Below are 21,211 nucleotides of genomic sequence, written 5' to 3' on the forward strand. Positions count from 1 at the left end.
TTAACTCCAATAAAAAAAAAATGACCTCATACATATTGATATGGGTACCTTTATCAATTCATAAGAAAAAAAATAGAGAAAATATATTATTTCAGGAAAACTTGGCTTATTAGGCAAATTGGGCCTTGAATAGTAGGCCAAAAAGTGCGTTCTGGCTACTAGGTACGACATATATATATATATATATATATATATATATATATATATATATATATATATATATATATATATATATATATATATATATATATATATATTTATATATATATATATATATATATATTTAATATATATATTTATATATATATATATTTATATATATATATATTTATATATATATATATATATTTATATATATATATATATATTTATATATATATATATATATATTGTGACGGTGTTCCCCCCCTTTATATTTCTCCCACGCCTGCAGTAAGAGTCATGTCCACTTTACCCAAGCGTTCTCTACGTCGCAGGCATCAATTTGATATATGTGGGAGAGTGGAGTGTTCTCGGAGAGCCGAGAAATTTGTGAAACAATAATATTTTGACCTGTGGTTTAGGCCCTTTAGGAAGCCAAGATGGCGCTGGCTCTCCTGTTTCCCCGCCAAAACTGTGTGACGTCAGTGACACCGGATTGGTCACCGACAGCAATGTGGCACCGGGAGCCAATGAAAACCTCCCGTGGCGAAAGTGACGTCACGAAGGAAGGGGGTCCGGGCAGCGCACCGCGCAGGCGCCATCAGTCAGACATGACACGTCAAGGAGGTTGGACGTGCGACAATTGGTCCTGTCAGTTTGACAGTTGTTTCCCGCTCCCGTGGATTTACGCGTCACCTGAAGTCTGCCAGTACTCTGTGAGGTCTTCCTTAGTTCATGTGTTGAACCAGAGAGGGAATCGACGGTTATTGAGCAACAAGTGCTCCAGGACAGGTACTGTGCAAGAAGAAGTGAAGTCTGTACAGTGACGTAGGCGACGTCTGAGACAGTTCACCCATTTGTGACGGCGTAGTGGCTGACCAGAGCCACTGGGTAGCAGAGGAAGAAGAGGACTACTTGGGAATCCGGACGACTGCAGCCGAGAAGTAGGCGGGCAGCCGTAGCTGGGAGAAGTCGACGGCCAGGAGACCGACTCCAACCCTACAAGAGGTTGAGGAGGAGGACGGACCTGCAGGGAAGAAGGCACGGAGACGACGTGCTAAACGGTGGGACAGCGATTGGGTTCCTGGAGGACACGACTACGTGTGTGTGGGGGCGTTCCCGACACGAGGACCAGGAGCTACAACTCAACTCTCATCGGAGGATAGGTGGAAGTAGGTGTTTCTAGTTTCCCTCCCCATTCCCCTTTAGTCAGCTATATTATTCAGCTATATTATCTAGCCTGAGGATTTTGTATGTCGTGAGCAAGTCTCACCAATGTCACAGTAAGGCACCAGTGTGCAGAATAGTACTATCAAGAGTACTCACGATACTTATATATATTATTATTGGTGTGTACAGGCACCCGGATTAAGTGACGAATTTACTGTGTTGAGAATGTCTTTCATGAGACTTTGATGTGAACATATAGTGAGAAATTATATATAATATTATGCCAGTATTTGGAAGTTAGGCTATGTGCCCAGTAACTACTTATTTACCATTTATTGATGTCTAATTTATCTATATTATATATGTCTATGTTCGTGCATTGAATAACCATTTGCGAGTGCAGTGATTTATTGTGTTATCGCCCATGAAAGGGCACACGTGAGGAACACAAATGCGAACAAGCCTGAATGGTCCCCAGGACTATATGCGAATGAAAACTCACACCCCAGAAGTGACTCGAACCCATACTCCCAGAAGCAACGCAGCTGGTAACTACAGGGCGCCTTAATCCGCTTGACCATCACGGCCGTCAAAAGGAAGTGATAGCCGAGGCTATTTGAGCCACTTCCCCGACGGCAACTCGGATGGTAATCTTGGGCATAGCATTTCACCAAATCACCTCATTCTTTGGGGCACACGTGAGGAACACAAATGCGAACAAGCCTGAATGGTCCCCAGGACTATATGCGAATGAAAACTCACACCCCAGAAGTGACTCGAACCCATACTCCCAGAAGCAACGCAGCTGGTAACTACAGGTGACCATCTGCTTGATGGTCAAGCGGATTAAGGCGCCCTGTAGTTACCAGCTGCGTTGCTTCTGGGAGTATGGGTTCGAGTCACTTCTGGGGTGTGAGTTTTCATTCATATATATATATATATATATATATATATATATATATATATATATATATATATATGCCCAAGATTACCATAAAAGTGCCGTTGGGGCGGTGGGGAAATAGCCTTGGCTACCATCGTCTATTGTATGGTAATTGATGGTCGAGTGGTTAAGATACCATGTACACCAGTTGCATAGTGCTCCTGCAACTATGCAACTGGTGGGTTCGAGTCACTTCTGGGGTGTGGAGTTTTCAGTTGCATATATGCCTGGAGGCCATTCAAACTTGTTATATATATATATATATATATATATATATATATATATATATATATATATATACATATATATATATGAGGAAAATTGAAACAGGAATTTTCGTAAGTACTTTCGTATATTAATACATCTTCAGAAGGAGTTACTCCTTGTGAAGATGTATTAATATACGAAAGTACTTAAGGAAATTCCTGTTTCAATTTTCCTCCGTGGTCTGACACTGTCATATTATATTATATATATATATATATATATATATATATATATATATATATATATATATATATATATATATATATATATATATATATATATATGGGCAGGATGGCAGATAATGCTAGTCTCAACGGTGAAATAATGTTTAACAGCGAATCATTAGGTGATGTTTATTAAGAGTTCGATAGTTATTCACTCTCTCAGTCTGACAGTCAAATATACATAGAGAGAAAATATATAAGATTCTAAGTCCTCAAAGGATGGTAATCAATGATTTTTTCTTTAGCAAGCATAATTTCAAATTCATCTTCACACATTTAAAGTTTTACCTAAGTTCTACACACTACTTCATTCATCTTAGGTCATTTTTTTCATACCCTATCTAAATAACAAATGCTCTGAAGATATATATATTTTTTTATTTCAATACTGAAACATTACATCATTCTTCATTTTTGCATCATCATTATCATTATCATTATCATCATCATGCAACATAGACAAGAGCTGTGCTACATCATGTGCAACATATATTGCACGGGATCCCGCATCCGGTTCTAGTCCTCAATCCTCCAACTCATGACCTGTGACCTCTTACTGACCTCCTTGCTGTCAACATTTAAAGTGACAGCGCTCGATCCGATGACATTTAATAACTTCATAATGACAAAATCTATCGATCTTTCTGCCATAATTTAAAATTTATAACTTAGACATTACAGCTAGGACTACAAGTGTTGTTCTGTAACAACTACTGTCTTCAGAGACAGTAAAGCTAGGACGATCAGTGTTGTTCTGTAACATCAACTACTGTCCAAAGAAATAGTACAGCCAGGACTACCAGTGTTGTTCTGTAACAACAACTACTGTCCACAGAGGTAGTGCAACTAGGACTACCATTCTTGTTCCGTAGCATCATCTACTGTCCAACACTTTTAATTCAAAATGGAAGAACCTGCATTTTGCTAATTTCTTTAATATTATGTGTTCAGAAAGTTATTTTTCTACTTGCCAATTAGTCCAAATTATCCCTCATTGGTGTGAGATAAACTTTACCTTCCTGTGTATAGTCAACTGCGAGCTTATGTTGACAGGCGGCTGCATCAGCTGAAACAATCAACCAGTTCGTTAGCAAGACAACGCGGGGCAAGATCCCAGTCCTGGTGACCGCCGCCGACGTCAGAGATGTGCCGATGGTGCTGGTGAACGCAGCCTACTTCAAGGGCCTTTGGCTGACCGCCTTCAAGAAACAAGATACATCAAAAAGGAAGTTTTTCACCACCCCGGACCAGCACACTCTCGTTGACATGATGACGCAAACTGCTGACTTCAGAATCGGTGAGTTAACTGCTGCGTCCTCAACTAATAAGTTAAAAGATTAAAAAATATGTAATAATTTGTTTTGGTTTATTAGTCGATGTCCAGTGCTTTAGTGAACATTATAATGTTTGTGTGTGTGTGTGTGTGTGTGTGTGTGTGTGTGTGTGTGTGTGTGTGTGTGTACTCACCTCTTTGAGCCTGCAGATTCTAGCGTTGGCTCTTGGATCACGCCTTTCTAGCCTTCGGTTGTTTAAAGCAATGACTCTTGTCCTACTTCTCTAGCATACCTAGTTTTAAAGCTATGAATAGTGTTTGCTTCCACAATGTGCTCCTTTAGTTCATTCCATTTCCCCTCTACTCTCACGGTAAAAGAAAACTTTCTGACATCTCTGACTCATCTGAGTTTCCAGCTTCCATCCTTGTCCCCTTGTTCTGTTGGTATTCCGTGTGAACAGTTCGTCTGTTTCCACTCTGTCAACCCCCTAAGTATTTTGTATACTGTTATCATATATCCCCACTCCCTCCTTTTTTCTAATGTCGTCAGGCTCAGTTCGGTTTAGCAAAGATAAATCCTAAAGTTTTTTTTCAGTTATATGAAACAAAGATTAGGGAAACGATACATTTACAACTGAGACAGGTCATATAACTGATAATGACGAAGAGATGAGTAGTATTTTTAATAAATATTTTATCTCTGTATATACTAAGGAGGAACTTAACATTATGCCTTCAGCCAAACAAGTCTATGTGGATGGGGAAGAGAATAGGTTGACTAGTTTAGCAATTTGAGTTGCCAATGAGGATGTTATTAAACAAATAGTGAAACTCAAGCCAAACAAATTCCCAGTGCCAGACGAAGTGTTTGCCAGGGTGCTTAAAGAATGCAAAGAGGAGCTTTGAGGCCTTTGTGTACCATATTTAACAAATCATTAGTCAGGCAGAGTGACAGTGTCGTGAAAGTAAGTAATTATCAAAAGAAGGCACCAAACCGAGAAGGCTATGTAGCACCATCAAATGTGCGGAATAATCAGAGGGGCGCTAAATATCACCAAGATTGCCAATACGAGAACAAAAACGTATAAGGCGAACGATATCAAAAGTATCCGAGTCACCAAGAATTCTATTGAGGGACAGGCGACCGCGAGGGGCGGTCGGAAAGCAAGACACACGCTCGTCCTGGAAGTCAGGACATTCAAGAAGGATATGCACGACCGTAAGAGGAACAATGCAATTAGGACAAAAAGGAGCAGGGCGGTGCTCCATCAAGTGACCATGGGTTAAGCGAGTATGGCCAATACACAACCTCGCCAGAGCTGTTTCCCATCGCCGGTTACGGTGGTAGGAGGACGAGCACAAGGAGACACAACATTTAAGAGTACGTAGTTTGTTACCAGTAACAGATGACCAAGAAGCCTGCCAACGGGTAAGGATGGAGGAATGGATAACCGGGTAATATTCGGAATATGGAATACCTTTACGAGAGATGGGACAAGAGCGGACAGCTTCCTTGGTGGCAGCATCCGCACGCTCATTTAAAGACACGCCAATATGGCTGGGAACCCAACAAAACTCAACCGACTTAAATTTACTGTGAACAAAAAACAGCCAGTGCTGGATCTCGACAACTACTGGATGAACCGGATTAAAGGACCCGAGAGCCATGAGGGCACTACGAGAGTCAACAACAACTACAAAGGAAGACTGACAACGAGAAAGCAAGAGACGAAGAGCATAGAGAATAGCATAAAGCTCCGCTGTAAAGATGCTAGTCTCCGGTGGTAAGAGACACATACAAGTGCGATCAGGAAAAACAACAGAGTAGCCAACACCGTCCGAAGACTTAGACCCATCGGTGAAGACAGAAACGGAGTGGGAGTGAGAAGAAAAGTGCTCAAGGAAAAGGCATTTTAGAACCGTAGGAGGGGTAAAAGCTTTAGTGATGCGGGTCAAGGATGTACAAAACTGCGGAAGGGGGACTCTCCACGGGGGCAAAGAAGGAACAACACGAGGAGAAACATTAGAAACACGAACGAAAAGAGAATCCTGTAAGCGAGATAACTGGTCAGAAAGAGGGAGGTGGTGAAGAGGAGCAGGAACTGCAGGAGTGGTAAAAGTTAAAGCACGACAGAGGCGAGAGGAAGGATGTTGTAAGGACCGCGCAAGATAGCGAAGACAGTAGTGATCACGGCGGTCCTGGAGAGACAGGAAGCCAGTGTCAACACACAAGCTAAGGACGGGAGTCGAACGAAAGGCACCAGAACCGAGGCACAACCCAGTATGGTGTAAAGCATCAAGACGGCGAAGAGTAGAAGGAGAAGCAGATGAGTAAGCAGGGAAACCATAATCGAGCTTAGACAGGACGAGAGAGGAATGTAAAGAAAGGAGCGTGTGCCTATCCGCTCCTCAAGAAGTGTGGGACAATACCCGAAGGAGGGTAAGGGCTTTTTAGCACTCAACACGGAGGTAAGAGATATGGGGAGACCAAGACAAACGAGTGTCAAGGAATAACCCCAAAAGCTTCACGGAATCTTTGTACTCAAGGGGATGACCATAGTGTGACAAAGAGGGACGAAGAACGACCCGTTTCCGAGTAAAAGACATGGCACAAGTCTTAGAAGTAGAGAAATTGAAACCATGATCGGTGGCCCAAGACGACACGGCATCAATCGCAAGTTGAAGCCGACGCTGAAGGAGAGGCGAATCATCACCCTGACAGCAAAGGGTAAGATCATCGACATTAGAGAGCGGAGAAGACACCTGAAGGAAGAGAGGAAAGAAGACCATTGAGGGCAACCAGAAAAAGAGTAGTGCTCAGAACACTACCCTGGGGCACACCTTCGTATTGCTGAAAAGAGGGAGAGAGAGCGGTACCAAGGCGCACCCGAAAGGAACGACGAGAGAGGAAGCTGCAGAGAAAGAGAGGGAGATGACCACGAAGGCCAAAAGAATGAAGCTGGGATAGAATATGATATCGCCAAGTGGTGTCGTTAGCCTTTTCCAGGTCAAAAAGGACGGCAACAACGGAGGTCCTCGCAGCAAAAGCAGTACGAATATAGACCTCCAAGTTCACCAGGACATCTGTCGTGCTGCGGCACTTGTGGAAACCAAATTGAGAAGGGGAGAGGAGGTGGTGTTCCAGGAACCACATCAGACGAACGTTAACAATACGTTCAAAGAGTTTGCAGACACAACTTGTGAAGGCAATAGGGCGAAAGTCCTTAGGGGAAGTTCCCAGAGACCCTGGTTTGCGAACAGGGAGGACAACGGCATCGAGCCAGTCCTCAGGGACTGACGACGACTCCCAGATTATACAGACTCAGTAAATACTGAGACGTGCACGGAGGGAGATGGCGAAGCATCTCATAATGAATACCATCGGAGCCCGCCGCCGTAGAACCGCAGAGGGCCAGGGCAGAACGAAGTTCAGAGAGAGAGAAGGGATCGTTATAGGAAAGTCGAAGACGAGTGCAGAAATCTAAAGGACGAGACTCAAGGACAGGTTTACGAAGAAGGAAAGATTGGGGAAGATTAAGACCAGAGCTAACAGAAGAAAAGTGGGAACCTGGTTCGGTAGCAACCTGCAACGGGTCCGCCACAAGAGTACCACGGAGGTGAAGGACCGGTGAAACATCGGGAACGAACTTACCCGCTATCTTGCGGATACGCTTCCAGATCTGTAGCAGGGGAATTTCGGACGTAATTGTGGAGACATAAGATGCCCAACAATCACGTTTAGCCGTACGGATGGCCCTACCGGCCACCGCACTCGCTTTCCGAAAGAAAAGAATCGGCCGTCTGCCGACGGCGGTGCCTCTTCCAGGCTGCACGCTTACAGCAGACAGCACGAGCACAGTCTGCATTCCACCAGGGAACGCACTTCCGCGGACCCTGAGAGGAAGAGCGAGGAATAGAGAGGAAGGCAGCGTCGAAGACAGTGTCATGAAAAAGGAAGAGAGCGCGAGGGAGAGGCAGAAGGGAGAGGTCAGAGAGAGCAGCACTGAGGGTAAAGAGGTTCCAGTTCACTTTAGTAAACTGCCACCTAGGGAAGGAGAGGAAGGACGAAAAGAGAAAAAGGAAACAAGGATGGGGAAATGGTAACTGCCATGGAGGTCATCAAGAACCTGCCACGTGAAATCTAAGTAAAGAGAAGAAGAGCAAAGAGAAAGATCAAGACAGGAAAGGGTGCGAGTCCGAGAGTCCAAATGAGTGGGCTCACCAGAATTCAGAAGAGACAGGGAAGAAGAGAGGATAAACGGTTCAAGAAGACGACCTCGGGTATTCGTTAGAACATCACCCCAAAGAGAATGACGACAATTGAAATCATCCAGCAGGAGCACAGGCTCCGGCAAGGAGTCTAGGAGGTGTTTCAGATCAGGAAGAGAAAGTGGGACACTCGGGGGGAGATAAATGGAACAAACTGTGTACCATTTCCCCATAAAGATACGAGCAGCAGAACAATGGAGAGGCAAAGGAAAAAGTAAAGGAACAAAGGGAACATCAGCACGAATCAAGAGAGCAGAAGAATTAGGAGCCCCAGCAACAGCTGGAGGGGGGGGGGGAGAGAGAAAGGAATAGCCACGAAAACGACCAGGACGAGCACCAAGCATCGGCTCCTGGAGACAGACACAAAGGGGTGAAAACTGCGAAATCAGAAGTTGGAGTTCGAGGAAATTGGCGTAATAACCTTGAACGTTCCATTGAAGAATAGACATCGACGAGAAGAGAAAGGACAACGACAGAGAACAAGGAAGAAACAAAGGCGAAAGAGCAACAGCACGTTAAAGAAGATCAGGGTCAGCAAAGTCAGGGTTAGGGGGCATGGGTAAACTGAGCAAAGACGGAGGGAAGGAAGTGGGAGAACAGACCAGAGGTGGAAGGGCGGTTTCCGGAGGACGAGGAGGAAGAGGAGGAGACAACCGAGAGGAGCAGTCAAAGACAGCAGCAGGAAGAGGGGAAGTAGAAACAGGTGGGCGCACCTCAGCAAGGGCAGCAACCGAGAAGGAAGCGGGGGCCAAAGAAACCTCCATAGCAGGACCAGGGGGCGCAACCACCGAAATGGGAGTGGGAAGGAGCGATAGAGGCAGAAGTAGGGGCCGAGGAAGAAAGCGAAACCTTCTTACCCGCCGGGGAGGAGGAAGGAGAGGAGCCAGGCTTACGCTTCTGACGTAAAGAGACAGGTGTCCCAGCAACAACGTACCGGGCAACGGATTCTAGCATCCCAACAGCGCTGAACGAGAGCACACACGACTGCCGTTTGGAGAGCAATGGACATCAGCCCGCACCGACAGGCGGTGGGGAGAGTCAAGAGACAGAGGGGAAGGATGGGAAGGAGGAACGGAGGGAGACGAGGAAGAAGACACAGGAGACAAGACAGACCGGGTAGAAAGGAGGGGAACCCAGACAGAGGACCAGGAGGAGGATCCTTTCGGACAGAACTCAAAGGAACAGAGGAGGGGGGCAGTGGGCGTATCAGGGTCCAAGGCCCGGAAACGGTTGTGAGTCTGAGGAAGGTGGGAAGGATGAGGAGAGGAAGAGTGCAACACGCGAGCATAAGAGATATTAGCATAAGGCAGGCGCCGGCGAACGTGGCGCCTTGCCTCAGGAAAAGATAAACGCTCCCAGTGCTTCAAGTTGAGGACGGCTGCCTCAAGCTTATAATGGACACATGCACGAGAGAAGGTAGGGTGGGCCTCACCGCAGTTGAGGCAACGAGCCCAGGGAGAAGTGCACTCCGACTTAGAGTGACCTTCGCCACCACACAAAAGACAGAGAGAGACAGTCACAGAGCAGCGGAGGGCACCATGCCCAAACCTCCAGCACTTGTTACAGAGCCTAGGAGAAGGAATGTACTCCTGGACAGAGCACCTGGCACCAGCAAGAATGAAAGAGGGTGGAAGGGTCCGACCATCAAAGGTAATCTTCACAACCCAAAGGGGTTGACGGCGACTACCACGAGGGGGACGAGTAAACGTGTCCACCTGGAGAATAGAATGGCCCTCGGCAGCAAGGATATGTCCAATATCGTCGTGGCAGTCGCGCAGGTCCCGAACACCGGTCGCAACATGGGGTGGGAGGAGAATAGTGCCAACACTGGCATTCAACTGAGCGTTCTTTGAGACCCGAACAGGGGTCTCGCCAAGGCAGGATAAGGAAGCCTAGCGAGAAGCAGCATCCTGAGAAGGAGCAGCATCGACACGTGTACTGAGACGAGTGGGGTTGAAGGTAACAGAGGCATCCACGGAATCAACGAGATGTCGATGGAGGGAGAAATCGTCAGGAGGCGAAGAATCAAGAGGGAGGAGATCAAAATATTTGGTCCACAAAGTGGGACCAAACAAAGCTTGATAGGTATCAGAACGGGAAGGAATCGAGCGAGGGCGGCCGTGATGAGGACGGCGTTGAGAACCCCCAGAGAGAGAGGGATTAAAAGGCGCAGTAGTTACAACTAGAGATGGAGCCGTGGCAGGGGTCGAGGTAGTCACCACTGGGGGCTTGGGGCTCGACCCAACCACAGAGGAGGGAGGGGAGCCGAGGGGAGGAGTCAGAGAGGCCAAAGGAGGAGTAAGGTCGGGGCCCAATGCAGTGGAGGCTACAGAGCCCGGTCTTCCAACACAAACTGACTCGGTTGCTTGGTCGCCCACCCCACGAGTCTGAGAAGGTAAAGGAGAAACAACAGAAACAGTAGATATCATTGTTACGAAAAAGAAACATTCATTCACGAATGTGCCCCCACACCCACCATGGAGCCACAATTAGAGGCAGGACACCCCACAAGAAGCTATCGCCGATCATGCTGGGGCCTCCTAGGGGTGCGTCATGAGTATACGCCCCACAAACGCCATCTTAAGAACCGACAGTCCGTCGATCGGGTTCAGTGACGAAAGGGGGATTGACACTAAAAGGTTCCCCTCGCTCTCGACGTTGGGTACTACAGTTCTACGGGTCCAAGAGTATGCTTCCCCATGCACCCGGGCGTCGAAATAGAAGAAGTCCAAAGGAAGAACCAAAACAAGCAAAAGGTCGCCAGGAAACGGCAAGCAGATAGGAGAAGAGGGGGCAGAAAAACGAAACAGAAGGAAAAGGAAAAGGTGCTCAGCACAATTGGAGAGGACGGCAGCAGGAGCACAAGGCTATAAAATGACAGAGGACTGTCCCAAGGAGCATCACACTCCAGCAGCAGCCCACTAAGCCCTCCTCACGGCATCAACGAGCTGAGCGGGGAGGGGGCCAGTGTCGTGAAAGGTTGCTAATGCAGTACCAATTTAAAAAAAAGGAGACAGATCATTTGCGTCAAACTATCGGCCAATTAGCCTTACGTCTATTGTGGGAAAGTTACTTGAATCGATAATTGCAAATACCATTCGTCGTCATCTTGAAAAAGTTAATTAATAAATAATTCAAAACTTGGTTTTACAAATAGCCGTTAATTAAAAAAAATGCTATTATTTTATTCCAGCATAGTTAAGGCAGTTGATAGCAATAAATAATAAATAAATAAATTTTTATTCAGGAAAAGTATATACATAGTTGATTTACAAACATAATGTTGGATAGAGCTAGTACATACAATACCTAAAGCCACTAATACGCATAGCGTTTCGGGCAGGGTGTAGGGAAAAACAACACTTAGACTAAAACTTAATAGTAATTGGGATTAGGTATAAATTGTGTTGAAAAAAGGAATAAAGATAAAAATGGGGGAAACATGGCAGAAATAAGCAATTGTACAAATTGGTGAACAAAGAGCATTGTTTAACAAAAGCAAGACATGGGTTGACATTTAGGGGGTAAGGTAGGTTACATGGAGTTAATTAAGTAGCACTTGGTTTTACTCTTAAACTGGTTGGGAGAGGTACAGCCTTTGACATGATTGGGGAGACCATTCCACATTCTGGGTCCCTTGATTTGTAGAGCATTTCTAGTTTGATTAAGTCGCACTCTTGGAATATCAAATAGGTATTTGTTTCTGGTGTGATGCCCATGAGTTGTGTTACAACCTTCTAGGAAGCTTCTAAGGTCAGGATTGACATTGCAGTTCAGAGTTTTAAATATATAGATTACGCATGAGAGGATGTGCAGTGACTTAATATCTAACATATTCAAAGATTTGAGTATGGGTACCGAGTGCTGTCTAGGGCCAGAATTAGATAGTATTCTAATAGCAGCTTTGTGTTGAATAATTAGAGGACGTAAATGATTTTGTGTAGTAGAAACCCAAGAACAAATACCACAATTGAGATAAGGATAGATGAGAGAGTAAGAGAGCGTCATCAGGGTAGGGACATAATATCTGATCTTAGAAAGAATGCCAACAGTTTTAGAAACTTTTTTTTATATATTTAGAATGTGTTCACACTAGTCAACCTATTCTCTTCCCCATCCACATAATGGTAAGGGTTGTGATGTTGCTTACCTTGACTTTAGCAAAGCTTTTGATACAGTGCCACATGAATGACTGATTAAAAAGATAGGGGATCATGGTATTGGGGGTGCTATAATAAGTTGGAGTAGTGCATGGCTATACCAAAGGAAACAAAGAGTTAGACAAACAAACTGGGACAAACTTGTCTGCTCCCTCCTTATGTAGTCTATCATGTCTTGGGCAGCCATTCCTCTGAACTCTGTTTCCCACGTTAAATCAGTTAGGGATTTTCTAATCTCCGCAGAGTTTCCCTCTCGGAATTCCGGCCTCTTGTTTTCTGGTCTCCTCCTTGAGCACATTAACCGTTCTTCGACCAGATACTCAAACGTCAGTACACTGTGATCGCTTATTCCTACAGGGGTCTCTAAGCCGATTTCCCTTATGTCGGAGTCGTTCAGAGTGAAGACTAGTTCGAATCTCGCTAGTTCATCGTCGTCCAATAATTTAGTTCTTCTTATTTCTTTCCCTCCATGAGGTTTCCTTGCTCTCCCAGTCTATCTTTCCGTGATTGAAGTTTCCCCATGAAGAGTAGAGGGGATCGATTTCTACAGGCAGCAGATGTTTCCCTCTCAATTATAGTGTTAACTGCCATATTGTTTCTGTCATGTTTTGTGTGTGTGTGTGTGTATGTGTATTCACCTACTTGTATTCACCTACCTTGCGGGGGGTTAAGCTCTGCTCTTTTTCTACCCGCCTCTCAACTGTCAATCAATCAACTGTTCCCCCCCCCCCCCCTTCCCCGCACACAAACACCCAGGAAGCAGCCCGTATCAGCTATCTAACTCCCAGGTACCTATTTGCTGCTATGTAACAGGAGCATCAGGGTGAAAGAAACTCTGCCCAGTTGTTTCTGCCATCACCGGGAATAGAGCTCGAACCCTAGAATTATGGATCCAGAGAGCTGTCTACTCAGCTATCACGGCCCAACCTACAGGACAGCTATGTGTGTGTCTTTGTGTGTGTGTGTGTGTGTGTACTCACCTAGTTGTGCTTGCGGGGGTTGAGCTCTGGCTCTTTGGTCCCGCCTCTCAACCGTCAATCAACAGGTGTACAGGTTCCTGAGCCTATTGGGCTCTATCATATCTACACTTGAAACTGTGTATGGAGTCAGCCTCCACCACATCACTTCCTAATGCATTCCATTTGTCAACCACTCTGACACTAAAAAAGTTCTTTCTAATATCTCTGTGGCTCATTTGGGCACTCAGTTTCCACCTGTGTCCCCTAGTGCGTGTGCCCCTTGTGTTAAATAGCCTATCTTTATCAACCCTGTCGATTCCCTTGAGAATCTTGAATGTGGTGATCATGTTCCCCCTAACTCTTCTGTCTTCCAACGATTTGAGGTTCAATTCCCGTAGTCTCTCCTTGTAGCTCATACCTCTCAGCTCGGGTACTAGTCTGGTGGCAAACCTTTGAACCTTTTCCATTTTAGTCTTATGCTTGACTAGATATGGACTCCATGTTGGAGCCGCATACTCCAGGATTGATCTGACATATGTGGTATATCATGTTCTGAAAGATTCCTTACACAAGTTTCTAAAGGCCGTTCTTATGTTAGCCAACCTGGCATATGCTGCTGATGTTATCCTCTTGATATGAGCTTCAGGGGACAGGTCTGGCGTGATATCAACCCCCAGGTCTTTCTCTCTGACTCTTGAAGTATTTCATCTCCCAAGTGATACCTTGTATCTGGTCTTCTGCTTCCCACTCCTATCTTCATTACATTACATTTGCTTGGGTTAAACTTTAACAGCCATTTATTCGACCATTCCTGCAGCTTGTCCAGGTCTTCTTGAAGCCTCAAGCTGTCTTCCTCTGTCTTAATTCTTCTCATAATTTTGGCGTCGTCAGCAAACATTGAGAGGAATGAGTCTATACCCTCTGGGAGATCATTTACGTATATCAGAAACAGGTCCAAGCACAAAGCCCTGTGGGACTCCACTGGTGACTTCCCGCCATTCTGAGGTCTCACCCCTCACTATAACTCTCTGCTTCCTTGCTCTGCACATACACACACACACACACTCTGTGTGTGTGTGTGTGCGTGCGTGTGTATGCGTGTGTGTGTGTACTCATCTAGTTGTCACCTTGTTGTACTCACCTAATTTTGTTGAAGGAATTGAGCTTTGCCTCTTTGGTCACGCGTCTCAACCGTCAATCTTCTGATGTACAGATTCCTGAGCTTCTCGAGCTTCATCATATCTACATTTGAAATTGTGAATGGAGTTAGAATCCACCACATCACTTCCTAGTGCATTCAATTTACTAACTACTCTGACGCTGAAAAAGTTCCTTTTAACGTCTCTGTAAGTCATTTGGGTGAGGACACAAGGGGACACAGCCACCACAGGCCTCTCCTTATGTGTGTACCACCCGTGTTAAATAATCCATCCTTGCCTTCCCTAATAATACATCCTTTTCATCCTGTGTGTGTTGGTGGATGGATGAATGGATACACCGCACACCAGTCACCTGATGAGACACATGAGGGAGTTTATACGCCATACATACCAGTCACCTGATGAGACACATGAGGGACTTGATACACCACACACACCAGTCACCGGATGAGACACATGCGGGAGTTGATACAACACACACACCTGTCACCTGATGAAGCACATGAGATAGTTAATAAACCACACAAACCAGTCACCTGATGATACACATGACGGTGTTGATAAACCACATACACCAGTCACTTGATGAGACACATGCGGGAGTTCATACACCATACACACCAGTCACTTGATGAGACACATGCGGGAGTTTATACACCATACACACCAGTCACCTGATGAGACACATGAGGGAGTAGATACACCATACACACCAGTCACCTAATGAGACACATGCTGGAGTTTATACACCATACACACCAGTCACCTGATGAGACACATGAGGGAGTAGATACGCCACACACACCAGTCACCTGATGGGACACATGAAGGAATTGATACACCACACACAAACCAGTCATCTGATGAGAAGCATGAGGGAGTTGATACACGAAACACATCAGTTACCTGATGAGACACATAAGGGAGTTGATTCACCACACACCGTTCACCTGATGAAAAACATGTGGGAATTGATATACCACACAAACCAGTCAAATGATGAAGCACATGAGGGAGTTGATACAGCACACACACACACACACACACACACACACACACACACACACCAGTCACCTGATGAGACACATGAGGGAGTTGGTACACCACACACACCAGTCACCTGGTGAGACACATGAGGGTGTAGATACACAACACACCAGTCACCTGATGAGACACATGCGGGAGTTGATACACCATACACACCAGTCACCTGATGAGACACATGAGAGACTTGATACACAACACACACCAGTCACCTGATGAGACACACGAGGGAGTTGATACACACCACACACTCCTTTCACCTCATGAGACACATGAGCGAGTATACACCCCACACCAGTCACCTAATGAGACACATGAGGGAGTGGATACACAACACACCAGTCTCCTGATGAGACACATGCGGGAGTTGATACACCATACACACCAGTCACCTGATGAGACACATAAGGGAGATGATACACCACACACACACCAGTCACCTGATGAGACACATGCGGGAGTGTATACGCGACACACACACCAGTCACCTGATGAGACAAACGAGTTGATACACCACACACACCAGTCACCTGATGAGACACATGAGGGAGTTGATACATCACACACACCAGTCACCTCATGAGACACATGAGAGAGTTGATACACCACACGCACCAGTCACCTCATGAGACACACGAGAGAGTTGATACACCACACGCACCAGTCACCTGATGAGATACACGAGAGAGTTGATACACCACACACTCCAGTCACCTGATGAGATACATGAGAGAGTTGATACATCACATACACAAGTCACCTAGTGAGACACATGAGGGAGTTGATACACCACACACACCAGTCACCTGATGAGACACACGAGTTGATACACCACACACACCAGTCACCTGATGAGACACATGCGGGAGTTGATACACCACACACATCAGTCACCTGATGAGACACATGAGGGAGTTGATACATCACACACACCAGTCACCTGATGAGACACATAAAGGAGTTGATACACCACACGCACCAGTCACATGATGAGACACATAAGGGAGATGATACACCACACACACACCAGTCACCTGATGAGACACATGCGGGAGTGTATACGCGACACACACACCAGTCACCTGATGAGACAAACGAGTTGATACACCACACACACCAGTCACCTGATGAGACACATGAGGGAGGTCACTTTTATCCAAAGGATTCCTCGCCATCTTCCAACTTTAAAGGGCAAGAAAATGAATGATATATTCTTATATCCGTTGCAACCTACCTATATGTGCTCTACTAATATATATCAGTTAAAGCCAGGGGCCAATATAGGTGTGTGTGTAACCCGTCCTCTTAAAAATAACGTCGCTTTTGGCTCGTATGCGCGCTATGGCCAAATTTGGACGTAATTTGATATGAAATCGACTCACAAAAGTGAAGTACTGTTCCGTTTTCTTTCTGAATTGTCCGGCGTACTCGGCAAACTTAGAAGAGGTAACTTTCCATTAACGTTTTTCATAACGTTTTGAAACTTTATGAGAATTTCCTGCCCACCTAACCTATCAGAGGACCCTTAACTTACTGTTGTTGAAAAAAAAATCCCAAATTTATTTTCAATTTTTTTTATTTTCAAATTACGTCCATATTCGGCCATACGGGCAAACGGCCAAATGCGACGTTCTTTTTAAGGGGTCAGGTTGAATGAATGAGTTGGATCTTATATGGACTAATGATTCCTAATGTCTATAACATGACGTTTCTCGCCTATTTCCATTTACACACATCTTTTGTCTCTTTCCAGATTGTTGTGAGATATCTTGTCTCATGTAATCTTTTTGAAAAATTTAGTTAGCTGATAACAAAATTCTTCTGCGGGTTTCTGATAGTTTTTTGTCGCATCTGTTTCCCTCTGGCTTTATCTTTTCCTCATCTGCAATGCTTACCATGCCAACCAGTATTTATTTTGCACACTTGGTACCCCATCTTGTTGTGTGAAGACCTGAAAGCAGTTCTGTTTCTGACAGACCTTCCTGTTATTTAATGTTAAATATTTACTTTGTTTCCTAATCATTTGTGAAGATAATGCCAGCGTGATGCTAGCACGATGTGGCGGACAGTCTGAACACCAGTTGTTTGTTTGACGCAGGAGACTCGAGTCAGCTGGGAGCGACGGTGCTGGAGATGCCGTACAAGGGGAAGGCGGCGTCCATGTTGGTGTTCCTGCCTTACACCACGGCAGGCGACGACGCCACTACTCCCCTGGACGCCATGTTGCGACGCCTCTCACACAACACTTTCACGGATGCTCTCACCAAACTCAGAACACAGAAAGTCGTCCTTAAACTTCCGAAGTTTAAATTCGAGCAAACAATCAAGGAAGAACTGAAGCTGGTGAGTCAAATGTCTGTTAAAGTTGAATTAGTTTCTTGATACCATCTTAAGCTGACACCACCAGGAGAGTCGTTGGGACGACCCGGAGGTGGTGTAGTGCTGGTAAGCTGTACATGCTGTGTGTCTTGTTCAACATTTGGGGCTCAGCGCGAACACATATGTTCTACAACATGCTCCTTATTATTACTCCACTGTTCCTAATGTTCACTGTCACGTCCTCCCCCTCCGTTGTCTCATTGTGTACCCCCTTCACGTCCCCTCCGTTGTCTCATTGTGTACCCCCTTCACGTCCCCTCCGTTGTCTCATTGTGTACCCCTGTCACGTCCCCTCCGTTGTCTCATTGTGTACCCCTGTCACGTCCCCTCCGTTGTCTCATTGTGTACCCCTGTCACGTCCCCTCCGTTGTCTCATTGTGTACCCCTGTCACGTCCCCTCCGTTGTCTCATTGTGTACCCCTGTCACGTCCCCTCCGTTGTCTCATTGTGTACCCCTGTCACGTCCCCTCCGTTGTCTCATTGTGTACCCCTGTCACGTCCCCTCCGTTGTCTCATTGTGTACCCCTGTCACGTCCCCTCCGTTGTCTCATTGTGTACCCCTGTCACGTCCCCTCCGTTGTCTCATTGTGTACCCCTGTCACGTCCCCTCCGTTGTCTCATTGTGTACCCCTGTCACGTCCCCTCCGTTGTCTCATTGTGTACCCCTGTCACGTCCCCTCCGTTGTCTCATTGTGTACCCCTGTCACGTCCCCTCCGTTGTCTCATTGTGTACCCCTGTCACGTCCCCTCCGTTGTCTCTGTGTTTCTGTCATGATCTCATGATCCACAGCATCGCTGGTCAACCAAAGCCTGGCCAATTTTCAATAAGTGTCTAGAGGTAAGTGTAAAAGGCTGGTTAAAACAACGCCAGTTTACTGGGACATATAAACTGGTCACCGTAAAACACTAAGAACTAATATTTTCTATATACAACTGATATACATTAGTATACAACTAATACTGTAATCAGAACAAGGAACTTTAGCACACAGCTCAATTATTCACATAAATGAACTTCAAGAACTTAAAACACAGCAATCAAAATCTGTAACGGCTAATACTTAGGACTAGCTAACACCAGGCTCCAACCCGGCGCAGTGGTACACTAACCCAAGTAACAGGTTGGAGGTGTTATACATAAATAAGTAGTGGGTGAGTATTCAGTAAAATACTATAACACAATAACAAGCCTCTACGATCCTCCAATATCCATCTCAACACTAAAACATCTACCACCTAGCACAACTGATATATCTCGGTAGACTGCGGTAGTCTGATCCATTTACACAAAAATCATTACTCCTATCTATACCCGAGTAATAAAAAACAACAACAGTATATAACACAACTTACAGCTGGACGTCTACACGTCCTCCTATCTAGGAAATCAGGTGAGTAATGACTTACCAAGAGCTGAGCCGGCCGAGAACGACTGTGCTGCCAACATGGCAAGTCACCCCTCTCACGTAACACAAGCTCAAAAACCCAATTGTAACTTCTACGTCGCACATTACTAAGTGCGTATTATAATATACAATAATCTCCACAGGAGAATATACAGTAAACTCAAGGTACATTAGAATATAACATAGTTTATATACAATAACGTAAGGAAGTCTATTTTCTTACATATGGTAACACTGGTCTTCGACGTCTCGCCAAGGGGGGGGAGGGAATTAGAAGGATTACCAGTAGTTATCTGGTCGACCGGTGTTCACCACTTACTTTACCGTATATCCCTAGTCATACCTCAGGTATATCTAATTCTTCATACTACTGTATATATACACAATTATTATTTAGCTTCTGCTAGCGTAATATCAACATGAGAGTACAGATATAAAAATATAAGAATACAGATATAAGAAATAACACTATTATTTTACTATATGGTTTGAACACATTATACATATGTGTGTGGTCATAACAGTTCCCTGTCACGTCTCCTCCGTTGTCTCACTATGGTCCCTGTCACGTCCCCTCCGCTGTCTCACTATGTTCCCTGTCACGTCCTCTCCGTTGTCTCATTATGTTCCCTGTCACGTCCCCTCCGTTGTCTCAATATGTTCCCTGTCACGTCCCCTCCGTTGTCTCATTATGTTCCCTGTCACGTCCCCTCCGTTGTCTCAATATGTTCCCTGTCACGTCCCCTCCGTTGTCTCAATATGTTCCCTGTCACGTCCTCTCCGTTGTCTCATTATGTTCCCTGTCACGTCCCCTCCGCTGTCTCAATATGTTCCCTGTCACGTCCCCTCCGTTGTCTCAATATGTTCCCTGTCACGTCCCCTCCGTTGTCTCAATATGTTCCCTGTCACGTCCTCTCCGTTGTCTCAATATGTTCCCTGTCACGTCCTCTCCGTTGTCTCAATATGTTCCCTGTCACGTCCCCTCCGTTGTCTCATTATGTTCCCCCTGTCACGTCCCCTCCGTTGTCTCAATATGTTCCCTGTCACGTCCCCTCCGTTGTCTCATTATGTTCCCCCTGTCACGTCCCCTCCGTTGTCTCAATATGTTCCCTGTCACGTCCCCTCCGTTGTCTCATTATGTTCCCCCTGTCACGTCCCCTCCGTTGTCTCAATATGTTCCCTGTCACGTCCCCTCCGTTGTCTCATTATGTTCCCCCTGTCACGTCCCCTCCGTTGTCTCAATATGTTCCCTGTCACGTCCCCTCCGTTGTCTCATTATGTTCCCCCTGTCACGTCCCCTCCGTTGTCTCAATATGTTCCCTGTCACGTCCCCTCCGTTGTCTCATTATGTTCCCCCTGTCACGTCCCCTCCGTTGTCTCAATATGTTCCCTGTCACGTCCCCTCCGTTGTCTCAATATATTTCCTATCACGTCCCCTCCGTTGTCTCAATATATTTCCTATCACGTCCCCTCCGTTGTCCCAATATATTTCCTATCACGTCCTCCGTTGTCTCATTATGTTTCCTGTCACGTCCCCCCCCCCCCCCCCGTTGTCTTATTATTTTCCCTATCACGTCCCCTCTGTTGTCTCATTTTGTTCCCCTGTCACGTCCCCTCCGTTGTCTCAATATGTTCCTCGTCACTTCCCCTTCGTTGTCTCAATATGTTTCCTGTTATGTCCCCTCCCTTCCATTGTCTCATTATGTTCCCTGTCACGTCCCCTCCCTTCCATTGTCTCATTATGTTCCCTGTCACGTTCCCTCCCTTCCATTGTCTCATTATGTTCCCTGTCACGTCCCCTCCCTTCCATTATCTC

General features: G+C 45.6%; 1 protein-coding gene across 7 annotated transcripts in view; it reads left to right on the forward strand.

Annotated features, from left to right (window-relative positions):
- LOC138349836 (leukocyte elastase inhibitor-like) overlaps positions 1–21,211 on the forward strand; it is a 56,157-nt gene that overhangs the window by 25,024 nt on the left and 9,922 nt on the right. For all 7 annotated transcript variants that reach the window (XM_069320604.1, XM_069320609.1, XM_069320605.1 and 4 more), the window contains exons 4-5: positions 3,799–4,042; positions 17,709–17,953. In XM_069320604.1, the coding sequence (XP_069176705.1) occupies positions 3,799–4,042; positions 17,709–17,953 (489 nt within the window). The remainder of the gene's footprint in view (positions 1–3,798; positions 4,043–17,708; positions 17,954–21,211) is intronic.

The sequence above is a fragment of the Procambarus clarkii genome, unplaced genomic scaffold (assembly GCF_040958095.1).
Source record: "Procambarus clarkii isolate CNS0578487 unplaced genomic scaffold, FALCON_Pclarkii_2.0 HiC_scaffold_218, whole genome shotgun sequence".
In the NCBI taxonomy this organism is placed as follows: Eukaryota; Metazoa; Arthropoda; class Malacostraca; order Decapoda; family Cambaridae; genus Procambarus; species Procambarus clarkii.